The sequence below is a fragment of the Abramis brama genome (assembly GCF_963993115.1).
Source record: "Abramis brama genome assembly, chromosome: 18".
NCBI classification, from domain to species: domain Eukaryota; kingdom Metazoa; phylum Chordata; class Actinopteri; order Cypriniformes; family Leuciscidae; genus Abramis; species Abramis brama.
Genome location: NC_139980.1, coordinates 30,519,046 through 30,533,401, shown reverse-complemented (window position 1 = coordinate 30,533,401; position 14,356 = coordinate 30,519,046). Strand labels below are relative to the sequence as shown.

Genomic DNA, 14,356 nt, shown 5'->3' with positions numbered 1-14,356 from the left:
GACATATCTGGAGCCGAGATCAGCGTCCCATTAGCTCAGAGACAAAAAAGCATCAGGAAATCTCGTAACGACTCTGCAGGCATTCATTAATCATGACGGTTAGCAGCGCACGGTGAGCAAGTCATTTCGAAAAAGAAAAAAAAACTTTTCCCAAAAGTTTCACAAAGACTTGGCTTTTGCATGACGTTGATTTGCGCTTTAATTTAAATGCATCAAAATAGAACCTTGTAAGAATTAGTGGTTGATTTAACTTTGGGAAAAAACGAGATCTAGACTCTTCTGCGAGGACAAAAGCACTCTTATGAAACAACTATTTTATCCCCGTGAACATTGTAATTATATGAGCAATCAACACTAGGATCCATACTGCTAATTTCATTAGCTTTTCAGCACTGAGGCTAGGGCTATAATTGAGTTTCATTCTTATTTATTTATTTCTTTAATAATCTAATGATAGATTTTTCATCAAAAGACTTGATTGCAGTGCACAAATCTGCAGAAAATGCTTAAATGGGCTGTGAATTACTTTTTTGGTTAATAGCACTTTTGTGTCTAATAGACTAGGAAATATTGGACTTTCTTTTGTTAGCGCGTCCACGGTGGTTGAAATTGAGCGCAGCTATCCTTTAGTTTGTTCTGAATTATGCACGCACCTCATTTCAGGCTGCAGCGAATCTATTCCCGCTAGTATATTCCTGTCTCTTCAGACTATAGTGCGGTGAAGGCCAATGTCATGATTAATGTTTTTTAATCTTTTCCCCGCCTGGTGTATTTTGTGTTATGGACCATCATTGTCGAGGAGCTATTTTTGCAGCCGAGGAGGAAGTGCGCTGGTCCACAAAGAGCACATATTCATGAGATAAATCTGCCATGTTGCATTGTGAGTAAGCTGTCTGGTAAACAGTAGAAATATGGTTTCGATCCCGTGAACTCATGCTTAAAATACTCAAAAAATTGAAGACTTAAAGGGGTAGTTCACCTAAAAATCGTTTACTCACACGTTCCAAACACATTTTACTTTCTTTCTTTAGTGGAACACAAAAGAAGATGTTTTGAAACATTGCTTTTTGTTCATGGGGTCCAGTTTTGTTTGGACCCCAATGTTCTTCAGAATATCTTCTGATTTGCACAAGAAAGTCCTACGTGTTTGGAATGACTTGAGGGTGAGTAAATGATGGGTGAGACAAGATTTTCATTTTTGCAAGAACTGTCCCTTTAAGACCAAGTTAAAGGGATAATTCACCCAAAAATTCTATCATTATTACTCACCTTGTCGTTCCAAACCTACAAGACTTTCGTTCATCTTCAGAACACAAATGAAGATCTTTTTGATGAAATCTGAGAGCTTTCTGTCCCTCCATTGACAGCTACGCAACTGACACTTTGACACATCAAAAAGTTCATAAAACTATGAAAAACTAATCCATCTGAGTTGAGTGGTTTAGTCCAAATTTTCTGAAGAGATTCGATCGCTTTATGAGATGAACAGATTTAATTTAGTCTTTTATTCACATATTGGTGAACTATCCCTTTAATATGTGATGTATTACTCTGATATCTTTTTTCAGCATGAGATATGATTTGGGATTAGAATGAATCATATTATCTGTTATACACTGTAAAAAAAAAATTAAAAAAAATTGGAAGTATGTTTTACATACAAGACAGTCAGTCTTTCTACTCCAAAATTTCACATCATCTATCACTTGCCATTTAATTTGTAATTTATATTTAAAATGATTAGCAATTTCTGAGTGAAAATAGTTTCTATGCCATATTTTTATTCAGTGTACTGAAAATAAACTTTCTATGTCATTGTATTTAAAAATGGGTTAGCCATAAGTACACCACAATACAACTTTTCATGATCTTTATACACTGTAAAACATTTCTAACCTCTCCAAGTCAAAATTTTCTAGTGACTGGTCACATCTAAATTTTTTAATTGGCCCAAGTGCAATTCTTGTTGCAATAGTCTGTTAACATTGGCTCAATGAGAAATAATACGTCAGACTAATTGAAAAATTTAGATGTTATCAGTCACTAGAAATTTTTGACTTGGGGATGTAATTTTTTTTTACAGTGTACAATTTTAGGTAAATTCACTGAAAAAAATGCACTCAGAAATTGATAAAATTCACAAATACATACAAAGAAACAAGAAGTAACATTTTAATATTGAAGTAGAAAGACCGATAACTTTAAAAAAAAAATATTTCAGTGTACACCAATGTCAAACCCATGAAACGTCTAGTCCAGTATTAGGACACTAATCCATTGATTTCAATGCGTCTGGTGCGGCAAAGGAGAAACACGAGGGTTTGTGAAAATTGTGTATTTTGATACACTCACGTAAACATCCATCAACCAATGTGAAGCTCAGACAGGTCCAGGTTTTCAGATATCCAATTCTCTGTATTCCCACTTGATTTTAGACTGACCCAGCTCTTCCCACTCTCTCAAAACAGATTTTACACCTTCCTTTAAATCAAACGTTTCTCTAGTGTGTAAGCACCCTTGGGATCTGCTATCATAACTCTGTCTGTCTCTGAAATTATAGTGATAGTGTGGAGATGAATATAAACAGTAAGAGCGAGTAAGTTTTTGCTTCTTGCGTACACTCATCTGTCGTAACCTTGCTGGATTACTGCATTGATGAATGACTCTGATTTGACCCTCAAAAGATGAATAATGCATAAAGAAATAAATATTTCCCAGTGAATGCCCCTTCACAGTGGAAAATGGAGTTGTTATGAGGAAATCCCACACCCAGAACCAAACACTAGTTCTGGTTTCACTGAAACATTTTCAGCATCATTACTCCAGTCTTCAGTGTCACGTGATCCTTCAGAAATCATTCTAATATGATGATTTGCTGCTCAAGAAACATTTACTATTATTATCAATGATGAAAACAGTTTGGCAGCTTAATATTTTTGTGGACCATTCAATAGGACATGCAGGCTATTGAATAATGTAAACAACAGCCAAATATATCTCGCAATCCCCTCATTGAATATCACTTGAAAATTTGTCTCTTTACAGAGGTAATATGAAGAGCAATTCACAAAGACGTTAAATCAATCTCCTCCAAATAACATCCAAAAGTTCCTTCTATTCTGGTTTTTGGTTATTTTTTATTTTAGCGGACACTTTCTTAAAATTAGCTATAGGATAGAAGCAGACTTTCCCGATCCACAAAGATGACAAAGGTTCGTTTATCACCTTGTGATTCCATATAATAAAAAAAATGAGTAGCACATGGTTTTCCACCAAATAAAGTGTGTGGCTGAATGTCAAATGGGATGTTGGCTGTCCTTGACTTGGTTCTTCTGTTCTTGTTCCGCAGGGCCCCCATGGGTGCCTCCAGTGGTCTCGGTCAGTCAGGCCAGCATGATGGCTCATTCGTACGGGATGCCACAGCCGCCCGTCTACAGCCAAGGAGTGTCCGTCCAGTCTCCCATCATCGGCGTGACCCCATCCATCCAATCGCCCATCCCCCCACACCATCCGCTCATGACCGCACACTTCCAGCTTCCTCCCCTCTCTTCCCAACCGCCAGGCAGCCTGGTCCTCAACATACAGAACCAGTCGCCCTACGCCACCAGCCAACCGCAAATCACCCCGTCGCCCCTGACGACGGCCGGCCAGGTAGTCCACCCAGCCCCTCAGAGTGTGATGGGAAACGGTCACATGACGCACCCACTAATACAGCCTCCGACTTTGCCTTCCGCCGCATTGCCGCTAACGAACGGGCAAGCGACGACTCAGCCAACGCCGGCCTCTGTGAATCAAGAAAGTCAGAACGGGCTTCAGATGCTCCGTACAGTCGGAATGGGGAAGTACGAGTTCACGGACCCGAGTCATCCGAAAGGTAAGCGCTTCCCTTAGATTATGCATTTGCAACTAATGAACGTGCCCGAGGATGTCTTGAAATATCTTTTCCAGGGAATTGCATTTGATATCGGCAAGGAAATTGACCACAAACATGTCAGCGAGACCTTGTTAAAACCTCTTGAGTAACAACCCACGGTATGAAAGCATCTCCAAGGTCGCGGATTCAGTCCTGAAACAACTGTCACATAATCAGGGCCTCTTCCTTGCAAACTTTTATGCCGGTTCCTAAGAGTCTCCTGCTGTGAATTCTTGACGGCTTTCGAAGCTGTAAATCGTTGTTTGTACAAGATAACCTTGGACGAGACTCTGTCAGTCCAGAAACAGATGTTGTGTATTCCCTGAGCAATTTTCACATTTAATGAAGCTTTTAATCTAGGTTTAGATTGGCTTTCGAAGCTCATTTGATTTTTTTTATGAGCTCTATAAAATGAGTGCAATTTACTTTCCACATCGATGCAACTTGCAATTGTCTCTTAAGATGCAAAAGAGCCAATTACATTAGACTTTGCATGCATTTTTGAAATGTAACTGCTCAAAGAACAGTTAAAGCAGTGGCATTGAAGCAGGTTTAGCTCTCCTGTCGTGAGCACTATAGCAGACTAATGTGCCATGTGAAAGGCACCGCTTACATAATACTGCAATCCAGTTGCTTTATGTCTCTGTAAATTAAGTCTTGTTTGTATCAGTCTTAGCAAATGTTTTCTTTTTATATTTTTCCATGCTGAGAAAACAACAACAACTTAAACCAATGTAACATGACTTGGTGGTCTAAGCTGGTTTGAGTTGTAAACAAGTTTGATGTCCAGCTTAGACCAGCAAGTCAGGTTTAAGCTATTTTGATCAGCAGGGTTTTCAGTGTACTCTACTGATGCAGTCATATATTGATATATTTGATTGGAATTTTTGCTTTATTGCATTACATTGATACTTTAGGTCCTTGTATAAATTTTTTTTTTTGTTTGTTCTTTCATATAATTTCCTATAGTTCAGTATATGAAGAAGTTGGTTATCTAATGTTTCTCCATGTTGTCAGAGACTAAAACTAAAGATTTATTTTCTCTCGCTCATTTGCTGCAGTTTCAATTGCGATCCAGTTGTTTTGTTATGAATTGCAATGGATTGAATAGTAACATACTGTACCGTTCACTTTTTTTAATTAGCTAGAAACGTTCTGGTTCTCTTGACTTTGATGGTCAGCTGACGTTTCACCTTGTTGACCAAATTAGAACATCGGATGACTTTAATTCTAAGATCTGGTTGACGGAGAACTTGGGTTCCCTGCCGCTTTCAGCTCTGATTCCTGCTGCTACATCCTTTTAAAGAAGCGCAGATCCTTCATGGGTCAGCACACAGCAGAAGCAGCATGAAGAGTCCGAGTTTTCTCTCTTAATAAAGCTGCGTTGTGCTTAAGTGCAGTGGGCAAGGTTAGCAGCAGTGGCAGCGTGACCGTCTGGCCTCACTCTGTGCTACCATAGATTTGGAGGGCCATTCTCTGTGCTTCTGGCTGTTATTAAATGGAACATGTTCCCATCAAATAGTTCTGAGTGTGGAATGCTTTCTAAGAACACTCTGTTCCACACAGTGTGTTTTATGTTGGTTCGTTTGACCGATTTGGCTTCATTTGGCTGTCGTCCAGTTGGGAAACTGTCTCAGCCTCAATCCGTTCACTGACCATTATCATGCATACTGAACACAAAATGGCAAAAGCTCACAGAAGATGAACAGTTTCAGTTTGATTGGCTGGCTTTACACTTGAGATGCACCGATCGACATAAAGCCGCCTCTCTTACTGCGCTGAAACGGGCAAATACACAGAGTATTCAGTTAAACACAGTCAGTTTTGGAACTCATTTAGTTGAGAAAGATAACACATGTTGTGTAACAGTATATTGGATCTGTACATAAGCTCTTAAAGTGACAGCAGCCTAATATTCCTGCTGCTCTCTGTCATGTTAATCAAAGAAGAAAAGACAAAGAAAATCACTCTCTGCTCTTGACTGAATAACTTTTGTAACTTTATTTATACGCATTGATCTGTATTTCATTTTTACAATAAAGACTATCCAGTGTTATTTTACATTTTGATTACTTTGATTTCTGTAGTATTTCTTACCAAAGTGCTAACTTACTGTTAGACCCACCTGGAAAACTCTGGTTTCAAAAAGGGTTAGTTCACCCAAAAATGAAAATTCTGTCAGTAATTACTCACCCTCATGTTGTTCCAACTGCGTAAGACCTTCGTTCATCTTCGGAACACAAATTAAGATATTTTTGATGAAATCTGAGAGCTGATCACTTCTCCATAGGCTGCTAGGTGACCGAAACTTGCTGGCCCAGAAAAGTTATTAAAGAGATCGTTAATATAGTCCAAGTGACTACAGTGGCTCAATCTTAAGTATATCAAGCGACGAGAATACTCGCAAAAACAAACAAAAATAACGACTTTATTCCACTATTCATTTCCTTCTCTCTGGGCCTCGTAGTGTTTTTGCGCAGCGCGTCTGTGTTACACGTCAACACGCATCACACACATGACCAGCGTCGGCCAATTGTGAGCCTACGTGGTGACGTGCAACACAGACGCGCAGCGCAAAAACACTACGAGGCCCAGAGAGAAGGAAATGAATAGTGGAATAAAGTCGTTATTTTTGTTTGTTTTTGCGAACAAAAAGTATTCTCGTCGATTGATATACTAAAGATTGAGCCACTGTAGTCACTTGGACTATATTAACGATCTCTTTAATAACTTTTCTGGGCCAGCAAGTTTCGGTCACCTAGCAGCCTATGGAGAAGTGATCAGCTCTCAGATTTCATCAAAAATATCTTAATTTGTGTTCCGAAGATGAACGAAGGTCTTACGCGGTTGGAACAACATGAGGGTGAGTAATTACTGACATAATTTTTGGGTGAACTAACCCTTTAAAGCCGTGTTTATTTCATATCCCTCTTTATTCTATTGCATTTATTTGTGCTGTTTTTAGTTTTTTTTTGCAATTTGTTTATTTGTTCTTATTTTATTACTGACATTTTACTTGTGTTTTTTTTAATGAAAATAAAATTTTGCATTGAAGAAAATTAGATTTTTGTTTGTAAATGCTGTTAATCATAGGTCTTAGTAAGTAAATCGGAAACTGCAAAAATCGGTATCGGCAGGTCACACAATCGGCCAAGAAAATTGCAATCGGTGCATCTCTCAGGAGTCAAAGGGTGCACCAGTACACCTGAAAAATTTACCAAATTGTGTCTGGTTAGTGGCATTAAATTTAGGTAGTTATGTCTGTAAAATAATATGTACTTATTGGATTTAGACAGACATAAATTCTGATTACATCATTACAGTATTTTGATCATAATATTCTTTTCAGCCAGTTGCAAACTGGCACTGATGTGCAGCTTTTTGAAAGATTTCAATGACGGAAAATTAATCGAATTGGCTTGAGTTAAGGAATCAACGGGCAAACAGTGCTCGCAAAATCGCTCTCCCGACGTCCCGGGGCTATTGTGTTTTCCAGTCGGGCTACCAAAATGCATAACCGGCCTGCCCGACGGGCTATCTGAAATAGTGTTCGCTTCAGTCTTGTTATAATCAGATTCAGCACGTTCTTCATCTTCAATCCGCAGCGGCGCCGAGCAGAGCACACGTCAGAAACAGAGGACAGGGTGTGTGTGTGTGTGTGTTGTTCACCTGAGTCTCATTGGTCTGTCAATGTCAGAATATTTGAGATGACCAATCAAATCAAAGTAGGCGGGCTTTATATACACAGAAGCTGCTGACCGCAAATTTGAGCAGAGCGACTCGCTTATGGCAAGCCGTTTTAACTTTTATTCATTTCCAGGATATGAATCCTTGATATCAACAATTCAGTTTTCACTAGTTAAAATGATAGTTATTGATATCAGGAATTAGATTTCTACTAGTAACAATGGCTATTTTTGATATCAGAAATTACATTTCCACTAGTAACAATGCTAATTCTTGATATCCACAATTAAATTTTCATTTTTGATATCAATAATTCCATTTTCACTAGTGACAATGTTAATTTATGATATCATGAATGTGATTGTTACTAGTAAGAAAGCCATTTTAGATATCTGAAATTATATTGATATCAGAAATACATTTTCAGATATCAAAAATTAAAATTTTTGCTAGTAGCAATTAAATTGTTGATATCAAGAATAGACATTTCAACTAGTGACAATTGAATTCTTGATATCAGTAATTCGCATAGTAACAATGTAATTATTGATATCAAAAATTATATTTCTACTAGTAAGAAATCAATTCTTGATATCAACAATTGATTTTGAATGGCAGCCTATGGTGACATTTCACTAGTGAAAATATAATTACAGATATCAACAATTTAATTGTTGATATCAAAAATGTAATTCTTGATATCAACAATTCATATCCTGGAAATGAATAAAAGTTAAAACGGCTTGCCATACTCGCTTCAGTTTACAGTCAATTGCGAGATAAGATGTAAGTAGCTAAACTAAACATTTCATATTTGACAGCTTTTTTAGGTCATAAATGTGAAACGAATGACAAAAATAATCAGACAAACGAATATACTTTTGTCGAATTTCGCCATTTTGAACTGAAAATAGGCCTATGTAACGTGACTAATAATTAGTTTACTGTCATTGTGAGGGGACATTAACAGAGCATTAACAAAGCCGTTTTCATCATGTTAGGCAGAAGATTAATAATGAATGTGTACATGTTGAGAATTAATATACAATTTGTAGCCTTCAGTAAATTAAAAAAGTTCAGCTTTAGGAGGGGAAGAGACAGGGCAAGATGAGGAGACTGAGAGAAAAAGAAAGAGTGATGGATAAGAAGTGAGAGCAGGTATTGACAAATAATCTACTGCCCACTGACATGGTTTTAAAGCTATTTCTTATCCTTTTTTTGTCCTTCAAACATCTTGAAATGCACATATCAGAGAAATAAAAAATTTGAACCCCCAAACAACCTTAAATTTAGGACCTCTTTTATTATAAAGCCCTGTCTACGGCCCTGCATTAGGAATAAGATCAATAATGAATGTGTACATACTGTGAATGAATTTAATAAAAACTTAGTTAGGCTACCTAGCTTTCTTAGTAGCTTTCAGTAAATTAACGCGTCTGAGAAAATGATTCATAAATCAATCTATCAGTTGACCCTATGTTTACTTCACTGACAGACAAAAATGAAAAGCCTTTATCAGTCAAAGCTCAGCTTTAGGAGGGGAAGAGACAGAGCAAGAGAAAAACAAAGAGAAAAAGAGTGTGATGCTGATGAGGAGAGAAAAATAATCAGCTGCGAGACATGGTTTTAAAGCTATTGTTATCCAATTTTTTTGGCCTTCAAAACATCTTAAAATGCACATATGTAGATCAGAGAAATCAAAATGTTCTCGGGGGTGCCCCCGAACCCCCCTGACTAGCCTACCTCACATTCGGGACCTCAGTGATGATAAAACCCTGCCATCTGCATGTTAATGTAACTTAATAGTGAGCATTAGACCCTAAACTAAAGTGTTACCTTTTTTTCTTTCTTTTTTTTCATCATACCCTCATTGGGGGCTGAGCCACAGACACAGACTGATTCATGTTCCATACTGGTCACACACATTTCAGTTCAGTTAGAACCAGATGCATATTTGCTGATATTTGTGTTTTGATTCATTGTTTTGACTCCTAACCAATTTTCTACATTAAAAATTGTCTTTTTATCTGGGCTAGTAAAATTCATTTCGGGGCTACCAAAATCTGAAGAGTGCCTGCCCGAAGGGCTACCAGCGATTTTGAAATTTTGCGAGCCCTGGGCAAAGGAATTTTGTTTCTAGCCCTTACGGTTCAAAAGTTATTAGCATGAAGACGGTTGCAAATTTGTAGCACTAGAGGGATTGAGATAGAGACTCCAAAATTGCTCTGGTTAATATTCAGACTATCCTCTATCTGAGTGCCAATTTTTTTTTTTTTTTTCAAAGAACACACACACCCCCAACTTTTGTGCAGAGTGATTTCAATTTACTAGAATATAAGCTTACACATAAAAGTTGCTCAGTGATATTAAAGGAAAGGCACTGCGGTTTACAAATCCATTGACAAATGAGTGTTGCTACATTTTATCATTAGTTCACATCCATTTAATCTATGGCACAAAAATAAAATCCATATTAAAGTCTGGCAGAGAGGGACTCATTAGTGTAACAGTATGCACTTCTATCCTCTATGTGCCCTTTTTCATAAGATCAGATTTCTAGTTCATATCGAATCTCTCATTTCATCTAAAAGGTGATCACACATCTCTGACCATGAATGGATCTGTTTCTAGTCTGTCTTCTGCTTTTGATTGAAAGATCAGATTGCAGTCATTGTATCTTGATCAGTGGAATCTTTAACATATTCTTTTTCAAAAGAAAAACTTCAAAAAGTTGAAGACATTTAAGGCTGCCCAGGGGTTGTTTCACTGCCATTGAGCTGATTTTAAATTTTCTGAGTGTCTTTTCAGCATAAATATACGGCTTTGAGAAATGGGGGAAGTGTAGTCTTTGCCAGTGACATGTGATGTTTAAGGCCGACAGCTGTTTTTGGGAAAGATGCCAGTGGCACTGCTCTGTCGCACTCAGAAGGGAAGACACGCTTCAAAATATATTGTTTCTCAATGAGCAGCTGCCTAAAAACACTACATTTTGCAACAGAACAAGACAGATTGGAGACTGGGCCCATATTTATAGACTTGCAAGTAGGGCTGGGTGATATATATTGAATATTTGTGATAATATCACAATATTTTTGACGCTGATGTAAAATTTGAAAATATCGTGAATATCAAATATTTCAAATTCAGGCATACTTTCCCAAAGAACGTCCAATATTAAGTCCCGTTTTCGTCTTGTCACGTATTACCGCGCAACAGACGTGTGTGTGTGGGGGTGGGGGGGGTGGGGGTCTGCAATAAGATAATAGTGTAAGAGAAATTAGATAAATGCCAGGCTGTCTACTTGAGGCCCTGAGAGGACAAAGGACCTCTCTGGAAATTAACATTTGAACTCACCATTTGAGACACAAAGTCTCACCTCAGAATACATCTCTCCCCCTCTTCCCCACTCCCCCTCTCTCATGCTGAGACCACATGAAAATTACCCCAAAATACATATGGTTTGATGTGAATAATTATCATCGAGTATTATACATGTTTGGTATCATTTGAAATGTCTCAGTGCGACTGGTGCAAATGTCTCATTTCCAAATAAGTAAAACAAAAGGTAATAAGGTTTTTAAGAGTTTAGAGATAACTGGCACACAAAGGAAGGTGGTCTCTCAAGACAAATGGTCTCCTACCCCCCAAAAGGTGTCAACTCTGAATGTAAATTCCCATTGTTAGCAGATAATTCCATGTGAAAGAAGTTTCATAATGGAATGCAGCAAAGGGTTCGGGGCCTTTTTGTAACTCAAGTTGGCCCATGATGCTAAGAGTGACCAAAACTCTTAGCATCATGTATTTTAATGTTAGGTTTGCATCTTTTCTCTTTATTCTAGAGCATTTGATGTTATTGTATTGATCAGAGTTAAAAAGAATAGTCAAACATTCGCTCACATTTAATGATGCACAGATATCATTAAAACCTTTTCATTTATGGAGTCAGATGAAATAACGAGAGAATACATATTCAAATGTACTGCATTTAATCAAAAAATACTTTGCCTCGAGAAAAAGACAGTAACACGTAAAGACCTTCCGCGCTGGTCGGGTGCCGGCTTTGGGCCGATCGAGTGCGAGCTTACAATAGCAACAAAGGGTGGTCGCACCACTAATCTCTTTCATCATCCTGTGCAGTACGAGCAATGCATGCAACTCCTTGAGCCATCATCACTAGCCTCGGCCTCTTCATCTGCCCAAAAATCTGGTAGGCCTGTCGTCCCTAAACAAATAAAGCTGGTTGACTTGTTCTCTTGCGGTGTGCCATATGTGAGAAATAGTGAAAAGTGGGAAGAAATTCGGCGGTCACATTTCACATAGCCAATGATAACAAAGATATCCCAATGAACCCAATTAGTAAACAATTACCGTCTTTCAACGTTGAAATATGGTTGAAAATAAGTCGGTCCGCCTTGGACTGGTTTTCGACATGATTTCAACTAAGTAGTTTCGGCCGGACTGTTTGACTACGTGTTTTCAACTGATCATCTAAGACAGGGATGGGCAACTTCTTCAGTCCTGGAGGGCCACTGTCCTACAGAGTTTAGCTCCAACCCTGAAAAAATCTCCTGCCTGTAATTTTCTAGTAATCCTGAGGACCTTGATTAGCTTGTTCAGGTGTGTTTGATTAAGGTTGAAGCTAAACTCTGTAGGACAGTGGCCCTCCAGGACCGAAGTTGCCCATCCCTGATCTAAGATACCACATGTTTTCACCTGATAATCTAAGACAGGATAAGTCTGTTATACATGCTAAAATAACAGAGAAAAACAAACTACCAAACCATGTTCATTATTATCTAAAATTAATTTAAAGAGTTTTATATATTCCATCAAGACGTTGAAGATCGACCTGTTTTCAACGTTGAAAAGTCGTAATTAGACGTTGAAGATTTACGTCTATTCAACGTCTAATAGACGACTTTTTGCTAGCTGGGATGATTCCTGTCAGTACCGTGGAAAAACCTGGCTTCAAACGGCTGCTAAAGACAATCAACCCCCGATATAATTTGCATTTCTGTAAATACTTTGCCAAGGACGCGCTCCCGAACAGCTGTCAAAGAAGCTTTCTCAGATAACGCACTTCGTGATCACTTCCGATCTATAGACAAACCGAACCTACGAACCCTACATCAGTCTTACCAATCATTTTATTGATGGCTGGGAGCTGAAATCCGCTTGTCTGCAAACCAATTACTTTCCAAATGAACAAACCGGGGAGATCATCGCAGAACGCACTCTCTGTACTCGTTTTGCACTACTTCAGTTACATTTACATGTGTTCATTTAATAAAAAGCAGTAAGTGATCACTTGGTCTAGATTTTTTTTTAACTGCTTAAATTTGTACTAAACATTTCGTATTTACTTTATAACTATAGCTTTTCTATCTAATTATTATTTTATTTTTTTTAATGGGGGCAAAAGAAAAACATGTTTGTTTGTTTTTATTTAAAAGCAAATGCAAACATATCAAGATTTTTTATATATATCGCCCAGCCCTACTTGCAAGACGTTGGCCCCGATTGCCACCAAAACAGACATGAATATCTTATTTGATCGAGGAGAGTTAGAAACCTCTGTAAAATTCAGTGTGCAGCAGAGATTGTTTTGGGAGGATTTTTGCCGGTGACAGAATTCACAAGTAAAAGGATTATGTTGTTTCCCAGGCAAATAGAAAAATGTTCAAACACAAATGGATTTGACTCACTCGTTGGGTTTGAAATGGCAATTTATCATCAGATTGCACTGTGAAGTGTGAGTGAATGTATTCAGTGTGTGTGTGTGTGTGTGTTTGCGGGATGTGCATTTTTAAACTTGACTAGTCAGTGGGTTGTCTGAATGATTAGTCAGCCTTAAGGAAGCCCTCTATAATTTATCTACTTTAGAGTCGTTTACCAAATGAGACTCGTTTCTTAGGAGGTGTTATATCATATAAAACCCACTCGTGTGTAAAATAAACAGTTGAATGGAGCCTAACAGAATGGAAAAGAACACTGCACTGATTATGCACTTGAAATGTATTGTTAAAAGCAATGGATTTTAATCTATCTATCTATCAATCAATCAATCAGTCTATCCATCCATCCTTCTATCTGTCTGTCTGTACCATCTATCTATCTATCTGTCTGTCTGTCTGTCTGTCTGTCTGTCTATCTGTACCATCAATTCATCCATCTATCCATCCATCTATCTCTCTGTCTGTGCATCTATCTATCTATCTATCTATCTATCTATCTATCTATCTATCTATCTATCTATCTATCTATCTATCTATCTATCTATCTATCTATCTATCTATCTATCTATCTATCTATCTATCTATCTATCTATCTGTCTGTCTATCTGTCTGTCTGTCTGTCTGTCTGTCTGTATACACGCACAACAACAACAACATTATTATTATTTATCTGTAGATGTAATAAACATAATAGGTGTTTAATATTATGTATGTTGGCCCCACTAATCAAGTTGGGTGTTATTTGCAAAGTGTGTCTTTTAAAGCACTTTGTGAATTCAGAGTCAGAAAGCTCATCCACCATTCGCAATGCCATTAAGTGAAACTAGAACTCGTGAGACTTTTATCTGTTCGCTTGGAAATGACAGTCGTGTTATCCGACGCGGTTCAGACTCCCCGTGAGTCCGTCTTGAGGAATGAGTCGAGACAAGCTACTGCGTCGTTGACATGGAGGCAAACACAGACTCTTTGCAGGATTCCTCGTCTCATTAAGACAGATCAGCCTCGGGCCATGCGTCGTACG

The 14,356-nt window shown here is 38.0% G+C and overlaps 1 protein-coding gene across 7 annotated transcripts in view; it reads left to right on the top strand.

The window, feature by feature from the left end:
* Positions 1-14,356, top strand: part of klhl29 (kelch like family member 29) — a 268,904-nt gene that overhangs the window by 153,443 nt on the left and 101,105 nt on the right. For 6 of the 7 annotated variants that reach the window (XM_084091259.1, XM_084091257.1, XM_084091256.1 and 3 more), the window contains one exon: positions 3,350-3,874. In XM_084091259.1, the coding sequence (XP_083947385.1) occupies positions 3,350-3,874 (525 nt within the window). Of the gene's footprint in view, positions 1-798; positions 881-3,349; positions 3,875-14,356 lie in introns of those variants that run through there. The other variant, XM_084091261.1, reaches the window with a different exon arrangement.